The sequence below is a fragment of the Microcaecilia unicolor genome, chromosome 3 (genome assembly GCF_901765095.1).
Source record: "Microcaecilia unicolor chromosome 3, aMicUni1.1, whole genome shotgun sequence".
NCBI classification, from domain to species: Eukaryota; Metazoa; Chordata; class Amphibia; order Gymnophiona; family Siphonopidae; genus Microcaecilia; species Microcaecilia unicolor.
This window is the reverse complement of record NC_044033.1, coordinates 459,182,069-459,197,528: the sequence shown is the minus strand read 5'-3', so window position 1 is coordinate 459,197,528 and position 15,460 is coordinate 459,182,069. Positions and strand designations below refer to the sequence as shown.

Below are 15,460 nucleotides of genomic sequence, written 5' to 3'. Positions count from 1 at the left end.
GCTATCTCATCAAGCTCCTGACCCAAGATTTTTTGGCAAAGCAGTTGCATAAAAGCCAGCACATTCCTGCTGGCCATTTGCCTCCAGTATTCCATAAAAACACAAATTGTCCTAAGCCAATTTTCCTCCTGTTTGTCCCAATTTTCCAAATCATCTAACTCATAGACCACTTCCTCCAGTTTAGACAATATGCCATCCACCTGGCCATGAATACTCACTATCTTCCATGTGTTCATCCAGTTTAGTTTCAAGATCATCCATCTGGCTTCCAAGGTCACAGTGAATGGCATTGATTTTTTTCCCATTGATATCTTTAACTCCTGAGGGAAGAGATACGATTGCCACAAGCTACATTCTCCAGCATCTAGGCCTCTGACTGTTCCAGATACCAACTCCTGCTCTAGAAACATACGATGTGAGCTGCCCGTGCCCCTGAGGCATGTGACGAGCTTTGATCTCTCTCTTTCATCAGCATCCTTTTAAACTTGTGAGCTATTGCAGTAAGTGTGCAGTAAATAAGGCTGTATTTTATGCCTCAAAAAGCTCTGATGAATAGAGATTGACAATTTGCCTGCACTGATTGGAAGCTAAGCAGCCATACCAGTCAAATACCAGTCAATGACCACTTCTCATCAAAAGCAATCTTTTTGAGGGTCTTCATTTACTTTAGTAAGTATCATCTTAACCATGGTGTGCTTGTTCCATTTTTAGACTCATTTACCTTTCAAATTGTTTTTTTTCTTTAATAAAAATTATATCCCCTACTATAGAATGGCTAAATGTTTGTATTATATGTTTACATAAGGAATGTTGCTGCAAAGTTGTGTAAAAGTTTTTCTGTTCCTGCACCAAAAATGACTGCCAACATATGGCAAGAAAAGAATCCATCCTTACTCTTCTGAGCTTTGTTAATGGTTATTCATAGTCCTCCAAGAATTGGTCCGAGTTTACAAAAGAACACAAATGTGGAGGAATAGCCTAATGGTTAGTACAGTAGACTGAGAACTGGGGGGGAACTAGGTTCAGTTCCCACAATGGCTCCTTGTGATCCTGAGCAAGTCGTTTAACTCTACATTGTCCCAGGTCTAAAAACATTACATTAGATTGTGAGCCCACTAAGGACTAAGAAAAGCACCTGTATGCAATATGTAAACCACTTTGGATGCACCACTGAAAGGTGATATATCACAAATATAATAGGCTTTATGAGAAACTTTGGAGCAGGCAGAGGATGGCAGCATCTATCCACTCAGGGCAAGATCTTTCTAGCATGTACTGTTATTTGCAAAAACTGAGGGAGAGAGGGGCACAAAAGTGAGCATATCATTGGCTTGTTTATTTTTCAGGTGTTCACCAGGATAGTCCTATGGCTGTAGTAGTGCAAAGACAACTCACATCAGGCTGCCACCTACCTCTCTTTTCTTTCAGGAACAAGCTTCTTCCACTGGTTTACTAAGGACTTGGCCACATCTCCAACATCAACATGTTTTCGGAGTCCATTAACTGTTTTCCCAATTCCAGTTTCCTGTTAGAAAATTAGAGCAAAGTAAAATCAATACAACTGGCACCTTTTGGCCTGGAAGTTATCTTCCTCTTTGGTGATTCTATTTAAAAATGAACTGAAGTGCAACGAGAGTTTTCGTTACTCACATCTAACCTAATTGTTACAGTGTCAGTCTTTGACCAGGGGCCACAGACCACAGTCACATCTGAAGTCCACATATGCATCCTTAGGGGTCCTTTTTACTAAAGTGTGTTAAGCAGTTAGGGCCAGAGTCAGTAAATGGTTCTGAAAATTAGGCACCGGGAAAAATCCGCGCTCAGCGCCATTCTATAAAGGGTTCACCAAGCTGAGCGCGCTTTACAAAATAGCACCTAGCAGGGATTCCTGTACCTAACTGTGGGCACGAGGACTTACACCAAGTGAAACCCGATATAAATCCTGACATGCAAGTTGGGCTTGAATTCTGTAACATTGCAAATCTTTTGTGAATGCCCTTGCCCCTCTCATGGTCACGTCCCCTTCTGGGTTACACACGAGAGGATTTGGGTATGAATCTTTAAAGAATCATGTGCTGCTAGATCTGTGCGCAAGACCAAATTAATGACAATCAACATTGATTATTGATTGTAAACAGCCAAATTATTGATTGTAAATGGCTCATGATCGAGCACAAATTTGGGTGCCATCTGCAGAATCCAGCGGTTAATGTGCAAATTAGCCAGAGCTTTTTTTGAGGGGGTACTGAGTAGCGGCACCTTTTCTGTTGTCTGCTAAAATTGACCCATGGACCCCAAGTTTTAATGAAAGAGCTCAGGCTCCACACACCAATTCTGCCTTGTCATAGGTTCTGTGACTGGTTGCAGGCGGCCTGGTATTTTGTGGAGTGGGTCCCCTCAGTGATCACCCCACTCCTGAAGGGTGGCCTAGCATTTGAGTACCGGCACCTTTTTGCTAGAAAAAATGCACTGAAATTAGCACACACAAATACACATGCATGATTACCGTTACAGTGCTAACATGACAGCGTGTGCTAATTTGCACATTAATCACATGTTGTGTTATGGTGTAGGAACTGGGCACAGGCTGCACATTGCAGTTAGTGAATGGTACTTACTGTGCACTGTCTCTTGTGCAGAGGACAGGAAAAGTGTATCCCTGCTATTTGCAAATAAAAAATGTGCAGTAAAGACATTTTTTGTGCGGTTACTGCAGGAACATGCTGGGCACGGCAACAATTAGAAACACAACCTTCGCACTTACTATACACTTACTTAAGTACACAAATGTGGAATGCATTACAAAAGAGTGTGAAAAAGACGCAGAACCATCAAAACTTCAAGCAAACTTTAAAGACCCATCTGTTTTGCAAGGCCTACCCTATTGATTCTACTTAAATGCCTCAACTCAACAATGCATCTATACAAACATTACAATGAATATTTTATTTCTTATTTCCTTGTCCCTTATTGTATCCATTTACCCCTACCTTACCTGACCCTTTTTCTAATTGTATTGGTTTACAACCTACCGTACTTGGCATCCACCATTACGGTATTTTGTAAGTCACATTGAGCCTGCTAATATGTGGGGAAATGCATGATACAAATAAATAAAATACATTCATTTTTGCTAGTAAATCTCTAAGTACAAAAACATTTACCACACTTCAGTAAAAAAGCCCCTCAGTCCAGTCAATAAGTGCCATCACTGAGTAAGAGCCAAGGCTATCCTTCACCTCTACACACCAGGGCAACGAGCACTACCTCCATATCATCACCAGTCAAACAGAGGAGTGGGCCCAGGAATCAAACCCAATTTTTTGCACAGTACTATGCTGAGCAAACTGACTTCTTGAATGTACTTTTCATCGCACAGTCCAGATGACAGTGCATTTAAATGATACTGTCATTGTAGCAGAGAAATAGAAAGGTATTCTTTGCATTAAGAAACTGTAGACAAATGAAAAAAGAGCTTAAATAAGTAAGGAGCCAGATGGGCTCAGCTCCAGAAGTCGCTAAGTAGTACTTCCAGTAAGTAATCAGGCTTAAAACTATTTGAAGAATGCTGGAAAGCCCTGGATCGTTATTTGAGCATCCACTCAACCCTTCCCCCAAAGCTCTGACTTTGTATATTAGAGAATGCTTTTCTTGTTTTTAACAAGTTCACCAAGACTAGATGAGGACAAAAGTTATCTTAACTGATGAGGGCCTCTACAAGCCACAGATTGCACACAAGTGCTATGGAGAAAAATGGGACTGTAGTATTTCAACCTAAAAAAAAAAAAAAAAACCTCATAAAAAGGAAAGCTTAACATTAAATTCCATTCTATTTCATGAAAATGTTTCCTGTGAAGATGGTACTTGTGCCACTATCATTTAAATTTCTTTTGTACTGCATTGCCAATTATTTGGAAACTAGTAAAAAAGCCCCGTTTCTGATGCAAATGAAACGGGGGCTAGCAAGGTTTTCTTCTGTGTGCATGTGGGAGTGTGTGTGTCCCTGCCCTCTCTCCCCTCCCCCCTCTGAGTCCTTCACTGTTACAGAGAGAGTGATTTGATTTCGTGCTTTGCTGTGTTTTCCTTCACTGACTGTTTGTGTTACAGAGAGGGCGGGGCAGACACTCATGGGGAAACCGGATATCTCTCCCCCTTCACACTTCCGGCTGGAGGCTTCATAGAACGTTGGTGGTGCCTTTTATATAGAGAGATCTTGCAATCTTTCACACAAAAAAAATTACAAGAAATATAGTTGAAAACACTAAAATACCTTTCTTCTACTTACCCCAAGGACTTCTAATGACATATTCAGATCCTGCAGTCTCTTAAGTGCTTTCATAATCTTGAGAAAAACAAATATATGTCAGAAAGCAATCTCCAAGTACTTTATATCATTCCTAAAACAGTCAACTATTTAACAATAGTAAAGCATGTGCAGGGAGAAACACAAGATTACATGATTTAGGAAACTATTAAAAAAACTTTTCTTTTTAGGAAATTTCTGTAAGTTTAACTAGATGTTGATGTTACTTCAGACAACTTCATTATCAATTCCCAGGTTTTGTCTGGCTATCTTTGATCTGCATAGAACTCTAATGGGTGTTTGTGAAATATAAGAATTTTTATAATGTAATTCCTAGACAGACTTTTCCAAATAAAACCATTTCTCCCTTACAAAATCACAGCAGTCTACAGTAAGGGTCCAAGAACCCTTCTGGCAACCCATAGCTGAACTCTGATCCCAGAGAAGCAATCCTTTCCTTCTGTAAGAAGTCATTGTGTAAAAAAAAAGTTAACTTGCATGATTTATGACACTCTTGTTCCATCTCATCCTCAGCCATAGGATATTAAGATGCACTGTTTGAATGGAAACGCTCTCCTTTGCCATTCCCTCTTTTACTTATTAGAAATAAAAAGATCTCACAGGCCTGGCTTTAGGTCTATAGTTGGTCTCTGCAAACAGTAGGTCCTGTGTCATCCATGACTTCAACTATGTTCAATCTTCTAGAAATTCTAGGGTTTTATACATCCTAATCAGGCACATTCCACTAGGACATCATTTCTTAAGTCCTCAAGACATGCCCAGCTAATCAGGTTTTGAGAATGCCTACAATGATTATGCATGAGAACCTTGCATGCACTACCTCTACTGTATGTAAATTTTTCTCATGCATATTCATTGTGGATATCCTGAAAACCTGACTGGCTAGGTGTCCTGAGGACTGAGCTGAGAAACACTGCACTAGGCTAACTTCTGAAAGGAATGCTCTGGACCATATTACCTATACTACCAAAAAGGAATCTGTATACTTGGCAAAGAGAGGGAAGGCAAGATAAGTTTGCTTTCATGCCACTGTAGAATCACAATATGCAAATGGAAGTGAATGGTTAGGTACAATGGAACTAGTGTAGTCAATGGCTAAGTTAATTCTACCCCCCATTCCCCACGATAAGTGTCATTGGCCCTTTTAAGATTCCAACAGCTGCAGAACATGTGGCAAGATGTACCTAAGATTAAAAACCAGTCTTGAGATGCACATCAGGGTTATCTTTCCCATGCTATAGGCCACCATATGGACTCTCCTCTTTTGAGGCATTCAACCCCCAAGAGTGAAAGTGGTGGACTATAAGAGGTTTAGGGATCAGGCAACAGCAGCAGGGTGTCACCGAAGGAGTATATGAAAGGAAGTCACTACTATGAGACCTCCTGTAGGAACAAATCAGGACACCCAGTTGTTATAGAAATCTGGCAAGATGGTAGTGGGTTTTTGTGGTTCATTTGAGTTTCTTCTAGTATTCAAAATTAGAAATCATTTAACTTTGTTATTGAGTGATTTGGGGGAGAGAGTATGCTCATTGATGTGATTTTTATTTCAGTTTATGATGGAGTCTGGTGTTCACTTACTAGTAAGAGGATTTATTTATAAAATATATATTCCATGCTGTGATTTTAGGAGGATTACAAGATCACATACTTAAATACAACTATACCATCAAAATAAAACATAATAAAAATTACACAAGCTTAACCCTACTTTATGAAGAAAATAGTCCATATTTGGGATTATTAGTTACTTTTTTATGTACACACATTGAATCTGATGTTTTAAACCACTTTAGGCCTTAGGTTTGGAAAAGGAGATACAGATATACAATATTGTGATGGAATCTTTATCATAGCAGTCAGGTAGGAATTAAGAGGCCTGATTATTTTTTTATGTTTTGATTTTTTTTTATGCTTCACTGAGAAATATATTTCAGTTTGACTGTGGAGATGGAATGCTATAAGGTTGTCAGGTAGCTATAGCAGCCCCAGGCTGGTATAGTTTCTGTGCTGTGCTGAAAAGCTGATATAAAAACATTTGCTTTACCAGTTCACTTAGTAGATGTTAACTCACAAGAAAAGAGCAGTTCAGTTTAAGTCATAAGGGTTAAAACTTTCCCTTGTCATTGTTATTTTAAATGTTATTTCTTAAACCTGTTTTTTAAATATATTCACCTGTTCCGATTTTTTTTGTTTAACTAGAGGGGTTTATGAGTTTCAAAGAGAACTAGGGTATTTTCAGTCCATGATTTCCTATGGCTAAAACACAATGACAGTTTTCTAGAGATACACTAGCAATGATTCCAAGACATTTATTGAAAGGAAGAGGTCTGCTGGTTAAATAAAGGGCTAACAAACCAGAGAAATCCTACTTCTCCCACTGACACACCTTAAGACCTGAGGCAAGTTCATTTTTCTCCCTTTGCCTCCGATACTCTTTGGAGCAAGGACTTCTTGTGCCTGAGTATTTATCACCATTGTGCAGAATCACATTCATCAAGGAGCACTTTAAAAAGTAAGATTTCTCAAGTTGGCAGGGTGATAGATAGGCTGGCTGGCTTCTGACTGCAAAGTCATGTATGTGTCAAAGTGGGGAATGTAAAATGTGGGTTTCTTGATGAAAACCACAAGAAAATGTATGGTAATCATGGTGAGCAATTAATTCATGAGTGGGTCTACTCTCATATTAAGATAACAGCCAACCAGCAAGAGCTCACTAGATATATGTAACGACTCTGGTACTTTAACAAGGGACTATTTATTTATTTAGGCATTTAGGCATTTAGCTTACATCATTTTCCAAGGCGAGATACTCTGAGGTAAAGGAAATATTTAACCTGTCCCTAGTGGGTTCATAATCTAAGGCAATGGAGGTTGACTTGCACAAGATCACAAGGAGCCACAGTGGGATTTCAACTGGGCTCCTCAGCCCACCGCCATGACCATTAAGCCACTCCTCCACTCCATCTAAAAAACAGATGATGGTGAAGACACTCTTCATGCTTTGGATATTACTCCAAAAGCTCTACGTTCTTTGGCCACTATATGTGATAGTTGCATCTCTCTCTAGATTTTCTTCACTCACCCAAATTAAGTCAAAAGTCCAGATTTCGGATGAATATTAAAACTTTATTGACCGATTAAAAATATATAATATCGTTTCTTCACAGCAAATGGAAAGAGACGAAATTGTGGAAATCTTTTTTCATTATGTAAAAAAACCCTCCTCAGAACCCCCAGTCCAGGACTCTTCACTTCAATCCCACAGGTATGAATTGGCCCTCTGATGTACAAGAGGGTCCAATATCCTCTTCTCCCACCTTATTCCTAGGATTATTCTCCTCTGACCTGCAAGATCTCATTTTTAGCTCCCAACTCTTGTCTTACTTCTATAAGTAGTTTCCTTGAACCCAAGAGAAACATCCAAACAGATATTTTTCCTAACTTCTTCCTTCACATCACGATGTCAGAGCTTCCAAGAGCAAATGGATTACCCTCCTGGGGTCATCTAACCTCTTCATTCTCACTTGATTGCCAGGACCCAATCTAGCAGTCCAGGCATTTCAACCCTATTTGCTGACACTATCGACAGGTTTTCAAAACAAGTAATCTCCTTACAAAAGCTAGAAAGTCTTTCTTTCTGGATTCTTTACCTTGGATGAAGGGATAGCTTTTTTCTTTACCCTAACTGGTTTGGTATCAAGGATCCAATCCTTGAAGGTCTGCCACTGAGAGATTGTTGAGCTCACTTATTAAGATGGAAGTACAGAGAAAAAAAAAAAAAAAAAAAAAGTTCCTTTCCCAAACTCTTGCCCAAAATCACATTTCCATACCTCCTCCCATGGTCATTCCCAGCAGGAAAGCCATCTAAATATTCACTCCCACATGCTACATTATACAGCTAGAAGAACCTCTAACATGCTGCTACCATTTATATCTGTTACTGGATTAATCAGTGATGCACGTGACACCTGATCACTAGGGAATTTAGTGAACCTGTCACATGTATGATTTATAGCCTCAAGGTGCTAAGGTTTTTACTAAGAAAGAGATTAATATGTACTCCATTGCACCATAAGAGGCCCAAGTTACAAGGACTCCTAAGAGTGTTAAATTATACCCATTATACCCATATTACACAATCATCACAGACTGATCAGATACACCACACCTCATCAAACAACCAACCACAACAGAAGGGAAATAAGGGTCCTAACAAACTCTCCACACAACACCAAACATAGAAGACCCATACCAAACAATCCAAGTGGGCTACATCAACACCAGATCCACTGTAAACAAAACAGCAATACTAACAGACTGGATTATGTCAGAAAACCTTGACCTACTTTTCATCAATGAAACCTGGATCCAGAACCAAAAGGATCCTATTATCCCAGACCTGTGCCCTCCAGGCTACAAAATCACACATTGGACCAGAAAGGAAAAGAGAGGCGGAGGCATAGCACTAATCTATCAATCCCACTTTACCACCGAAACCACTGCTGAGTCCATAACACCTCAACTTGAAATTGCCTCAATCAGAATCCACAACAAAACCCTACGCGATCATTTGAATTGTGTCTTGTTTTACAGACCCCCAGGTAATTGGAACGAAGGCCAGACCAACTTCATGGACTTCATTTCAAACACATGTGTAACCAACTCCAATATATTAGTACTAGGAGACATCAACCTTCACTTAGAAGACTCAAACTCTATCAACACACGAGAACGTAAGGAATTCCTCCACTTATGGGATCTCAAATGGCCACAAATGCAAGCAACCCATGTGAAAGGGCACACACTCGATCTCATCTAACACAAACTTTCAACAGACCAAAACTTAATAATAACAGATATTAAATGGACAGAAACACCCTACACTACAAACTAAACGTATCCCTACACTGGCAGAAGAAGGGTTTACACGTATACAAGAACACACATCCTACAGCACAAGAGGCCAAGTAGACATGAAAACATTCTGTAAACTGATATACAATACCGAATGGACAGCACAGACTCCATATACTACCTCTTAGAATGGGATAAAAGATGCAAAAGCATACTAGATGAACTAGCACCCCTACGAACAAGAACCTCACGTAAGCATAACTTAATACCATGGTTCAATGCTGAACTGAAAAAGCTAAAAACACAATCCAGGAAACATGAATGAGCATAGAGAAAAAAAAAAAAAGATGTGCATACACTCAATGCATGGAAACAAATACAAAGGAAATACAAATATGCAATAAAACAGATCAAAAGATCATACTATAAAACTAAAATAGGGACAGATTACAAAGACACGAAGAAATTATACCAACTCGTGAACAAACTACTAGACACCAACCTGGTCACTACAATGAATAGACATCCCATCTGCAGATAAACTTGCTAAATATTTCAATGAAAAAAATCGTACACCTACGCAACACGCTACCTCAGGACAATAAGGACATCGAAAACTTCCTTAATGAGTTGGACCCAACCTTTGGAGAATACCCAGCTGACCGAACCTGGTCAAACTTCACCCTCCTCACCCTCGAAACAGTTACCCAAGCGATTAGCAGGTTCTGCAACACTCACTGTAAACTAGATACCTGTCCCAGCTACCTAATGTAATCTGCCCATGACCGCTTCATAGCGGACCTCACGTCCCACCTAAATTACATGCTTCAGCAAGGTCTCTTCCTCAAGGAAAATGGCAATGTCCTACCCACCCCGATACCAAAAGATACCAAGAAAAATACAAACAAAATCACTAACTACCGTCCAGTAGCATCTATCCCGTTGGTAGTCAAACAACTTACAGATTATATAAACAAATTCTCAATTTTACATGAATCACAGGATTTCACCCCCTCCACAGCACTGAAACAGTACTACTTACTCTCCTAGCCAAATTCAAGCAGGAAATAGCAATAGGCAAAAACATCCTTCTCCTCCAATTCGACATGTCTAGTGCATTCGACATGGTAAACCATAATATATTAATAAGATTACTAGATAACTTCGGGATTGGTGGAAATATACTTAGCTGGATCAAGGGTTTCCTAACCACAAGAACATATCAAGTAAAATCAAAAACTCAAGCATATCATAACCATGGAAAACAGACTGTGGAGTACCACAAGGATCATCGCTATCTCCGATCCTCTTCAACCTAATGATGACCCCACTAGCCCTTATCCAACCAAGACCTTAACCCTTTCATCTATGCAGACAATGTCACAATATACATTCCTTACAAAACTAAACTGACAGAAATCACCAACGAAATCAAGCTCAGCTTGATCATGGACTCATCGGCAAATGCATTTCAAGTAAAACTCAAGAAAAAAAAAACACCGTCTCATCCTCTCACCCCAACATAGCACAGACAAGTAAACACCCCAGATTACACCCTCCCTATCTCAGAAAACCTGAAAATCCTTGGCGTTACAAAAACTCAATAAAGAAAAAAAAAAACACTGTCTCATCCTCTCATCCCAACATAGCATGGACAAGTAAACACTCCAGATTACACCCGCCCTATCTCAGAAAACTTGAAAATCCTTGGCGTTACAATGGACCGCAACTTAACACTAGAGAGCCAAGTGAAATCCACAAGAAAGAAAAATGTTCCACTCAATGTGGAAACTCAAACGCGTGAAACAATTCTTCCTGAGGGAAACATTTCGCAACCTGATACAATCAATCAATGGTACTAAACCACGTCAACTACTGCAATGGTATTTATGTGGGATGCAAAGAACAAACCTTAAAGAAACTTCAGACCGCTAAAACTTCAGAAACTAAAACACGGCAGCTAGACTTTTATTTGGAAAAAGCACGATTTGAAAGCGCAAAACCTCTCCGCAAGAAACTACACTGGCTCCCAATCAAAGAATGCATTGCTTTCAAAATCTGCACCCTGGTTCACAAAATTATCTACGGTGAAGCGCCGGGATGCATGACAGACTTGATCGACCTACCAACTAGAAACACATCCGAATCAACACGAACATATCTAAATCTGCACTACCCAAGCTGCAAAGGACTTAAATATAAATCAATGTACGCATCCAGTTTTTCCTACATAAGCACACAACGGTGGAACGCACTACCGAAAGCCTTGAAAACAACATATGACCACCTAAACTTCCGGAAAACACTAAAAACTAACCTATTTAAAAACGCATACCCTACCGATCCAACTTAAATGCCTGATCTCTGCAACACAACAAAACTAAAGTATGTAATGGACATAACACAACTCTTCTGCTGTACGATTCCCTAATGTGGCTGTCCAGCTTATTTTCGAATGAGAAGGCCGACCATCTTCCGACACAAATCGGGAGATGGCCGACCATCTCCTGAAGCCGGCGAAATCAGTATAATCGAAAGCCAATTTTCGCCAGCTTCAACTGCTTTTCATCGCAGGGCCTGCCAAAGTTCAAGGGGGTATTTTGGCAGGGCATGGAAGGCGGGACAGGGGCGTGGTTACGAGATGGCCGGCTTCGGCCGATAATGGAAAAAAGAAAGCTGGCTGTAAGGAGCATTTTGCCGGTTTCACTTGGTCCATTTTTAGGACCAAGTCTCAAAAAAGTGCCTCAACTGAGCAGATGACCACTGGAGGGAATCGAGGATGACCTCCCTTTACTTCCCCAGTGGTCACCAACCCCCTCCCACCCAAAAAAAAAAAATAAAAATCATTTTTTTGCCAGCCTCTATGCCAGCCTGAAATGTCATACCCAGCTCCATGACAGCAGTATGCAGGTCCCTGGAGCAGTTTTTAGTGGGTGCAGTGGACTTCAGCCAGGTGGACCCAGGCCCATCCCCCCTCTACCTGTTACACTTGTGGTGGTAAATGGGAGCCCTCCAAACCCCCTCAAAACCCACTGTACCCACATGTAGGTGCCCCCCTTCACCCCTAAGGGCTATGGTAGTGGTGTACAGTTGTGGGGAGTGCCCCCTAGGGTGCCCGGTTGGTGCCCTGGCATGTGAGGGGGACCAGTGCACTACAAATACTGGCCCCCTCCCATGACCCAATGCCTTGGATTTGGCCAGGTTTGAGATGGCCGGCCTCGGTTTCCATCATCCACGAAAACCGATGCCGGCCATCTCAAACATTTGGCCGGCCCGAACCGTATTATCGAAACGAAAGATGGCCAGCCATCTTTTTCAATAATACGGTTCAGGACCGCTGTTTGCCCCTCCGTGCCACACGAACTTTACCTACCACAACATCACTTTGTATTTGTTCACACTGGAGTCAGCAAATGCCTCTCCGGTACTATGTAAGCCACATTGAGCCCACAAATAGGTGGGAAAATGTGAGATACAAATGTAACAAATAAATAAATAAATAAAATAAGAGCTCTCAAACAGCCAGGACACATGTATGTTCTCTCTCATTCTGTCGCATGGAAACAGTGAGGAGGAAAATATACAGGAGCTGAGTCACAGCATATGCAGGTAACTGAGAACATTCTGGAACTGAACATTTAATTAACTTAAAAGTGAAGAGACCTTAGCAGTGCAACTTAATAGCATAAGACTTTTTCACTATCAAGATTCACAGCACCCTCATCAGTCTCAAATCACTTAATGAATATTGTGACAAATTTTCATATCTTTAACTAGAAAAATATCCAATTTCCTTCAAGATGAAATTTTAAATAGAAAAATACTCATCTGGGGTATTCAAGCAAGTCTGTCGGGGATTTCGGCTGTGAATCTTGATAGTGAAAAAGTCCTTATGCTATTAAGTTACACTGCTGAAGTTTCATCACTTTTAAGTTAATTAAATGTTGAAGTTTGATTTCAGAATGGTCTATGGGATATGATTTTGTGGGACCGCTGTAAGTTATTAGTTGCCAAAAAATTGTTAACTGAAGACAGACATTTCAGGTTTGTGAGAATAGAAATTAAGGGTCCTATTTACTTAGCAGTGCTGTAGGCACGCTCTTAAATTTTAGCACATGCTAAAAGTTAGCATACGCTAATGATAGAGATACCCATTATATTCCTATGGGTGTCTCTAGCATTAGCGCACACTAATTTTTAGCGTTCGCTAAAATGTTTGTGCGCCTATAGCGCGGCTTAGTAAACAGGGCCCCTAGAGTTTTAGTTATTAAATCTGAATTGTTACTGTAGGGACAATGAAGAACAGAAGGTATATGAGGGACCTGGAGTGAGGTGGCTTGAAATCTTCAGAAACTGAAATCTTTCTTCATGTGGCCTCCGTAAGTCAAGTGATTGTGTGTGGGGGGGGGGGGGGGGGGAGCATAATAGGTTCTAGCCAGAGCACAGTTTGAAACATGAGACACAAAAGATGCCTTAACTATATTTGATATGTAGTTTATTTCCTTTAAAAAGGATATGAGCCAAAGATGTGTTTGATTGACTTGATTAAAAAGGTTGTATGTTGAAATAGTCTTACCTTAACATTAGAAGTTGCCTAGAAAGGGAAAACAAGAGGTTATAAAGAGATTAACTAGGTGAAGGAATGTAGGAAATGTGAAAAGGTTTTGGTATTTTTACCTCATCTGCAAGGAGAATGGAATGAACCTATAAAAAGGATAACTAAAGTTAAGATAGTGAACAAACATGTGGATAAAGGTGAGCCGGTCGATATTGTGTATCTGGATTTTCAAAAGGCGTTTGACAAAGTACCTCATGAAAGACTCCGGAGGAAATTGGAGAGTCACGGGATAGGAGGTAGTGTACGTACTATTGCAGATTAAAAACTGGTTAAAAGAAAACAGAGTAGGGTTAAATGGTCAGTATTCTCAATGGAGAAGGGTAAATAGTGGGGTTCCCCAGGAGTCTGTGCTGGGACCGCTGCTTTTTAACATATTTATAAATGATCTAGAGATGGGAGTAAGTAGTGAGGTAATTAAATTTGCTGATGACACAAAGTTATTCAAAGTTGTTAAATCGCGAGAGGATCGTGAAAAATTACAAGAGGACTTTACAAGGCTGGGAGACTGGGCATCCAAATGGCAGATGACGTTTAATGTGAGCAAGTGCAAAGTGATGCATGTGGGAAAGAGGAACCTGAACTATTGCTACATAATGCAAAGTTCCACATTAGGAGTCACCAACCAGAAAAGAGATCTAGGTGTCATTGTCGATGATACATTGGAAGTTTAAACCCTCTGTTCAGTGTGTGGCAGAAGCTAAGAAAGCAAATAAATGTTTGGTATTATTAGGAATGGAATGGAAAACAAAAATGAGGACGTTATAATGCCTTTGTATAGGTCCATGGTGCAACCATACCTCGAATACTATGTGCAATTCTGGTCACCGCATCTCAAAAAAGATATGTGTGGAATTAGAAAATGTACAGAGAAGAGCGATGAAAATGATAAAGGGGCAGGATGACTTCCCTATGAGGAAAGGCTAAAGCAGCTAGATCTCTTTAGCTTGGAGAAGAGATGGCTGAGGGGAGATATGATACAGGTCTAGAAACTGATGAGTGGAATGGAAAAGGTAGACGTGAATCAATTGTTTACTCTTTCCAAAAATACTAAGACTAAAACTAGGGGGCACGCAATGAAGCTACAAAGTAGTATATTTAACATGGGATAGATAGATAGATAAAGTAGGGCTGCATTTTGATTAAACTTTCTAATCATGAATAATCACTCGATTAAAAATTTTGATCTCTCTCTAACCACACAAAGTTGGGCCATAGCCAGCTGTTCATGGGGGGCACATTTCCTCCTCCTCCCCCCCCCCCCCCCCCCCCCACACATTAGATATCATACCTTTGCTGGTGGAAATGCCGAAGCCAGTTGAAGAAATCTACTGCCAAAGCGTCCTCCTTGTGCAGCCTCAGCAGCGAGGAAGTCAGCAGGGTGCTTCCAGTTGCTGATGCCAGCACTCCCTGAGCATGCTCAGTTCATGTACAAACTAAGCACACTTGGAGAGTGCAAGCATTGGTGGCTGAAGGCACCCTGCTGACTTCCTTGATCCTGAGGCAGTATGAGGAAGGGGGTGACCCAGGAATTGGATGTCAGCCGGCGGGGCTTCAACTACCCCACTAGCCTTTGAACAGATACTGTAGCTTTGGGGGGCCTTCACTCATTCTCTCTCCCTCTCCCTGTGCTTTCACCCATTCTCTCCCCTGCCATGTGTGCC

The 15,460-nt window shown here is 40.6% G+C and overlaps 1 protein-coding gene across 3 annotated transcripts in view; it reads right to left on the bottom strand.

Annotated features, from left to right (window-relative positions):
• The window catches only part of LOC115465211 (elongin-A-like), a 137,318-nt gene that overhangs the window by 58,457 nt on the left and 63,401 nt on the right, over positions 1-15,460 (bottom strand). For all 3 annotated transcript variants that reach the window (XM_030195610.1, XM_030195608.1, XM_030195609.1), the window contains 2 exons: positions 4,286-4,342; positions 1,413-1,525 (listed from right to left, as the gene is read on the bottom strand). In XM_030195610.1, coding sequence (XP_030051470.1) covers positions 1,413-1,525; positions 4,286-4,339 — 167 coding nt within the window. In that variant the 5' untranslated portion in view covers positions 4,340-4,342. The remainder of the gene's footprint in view (positions 1-1,412; positions 1,526-4,285; positions 4,343-15,460) is intronic.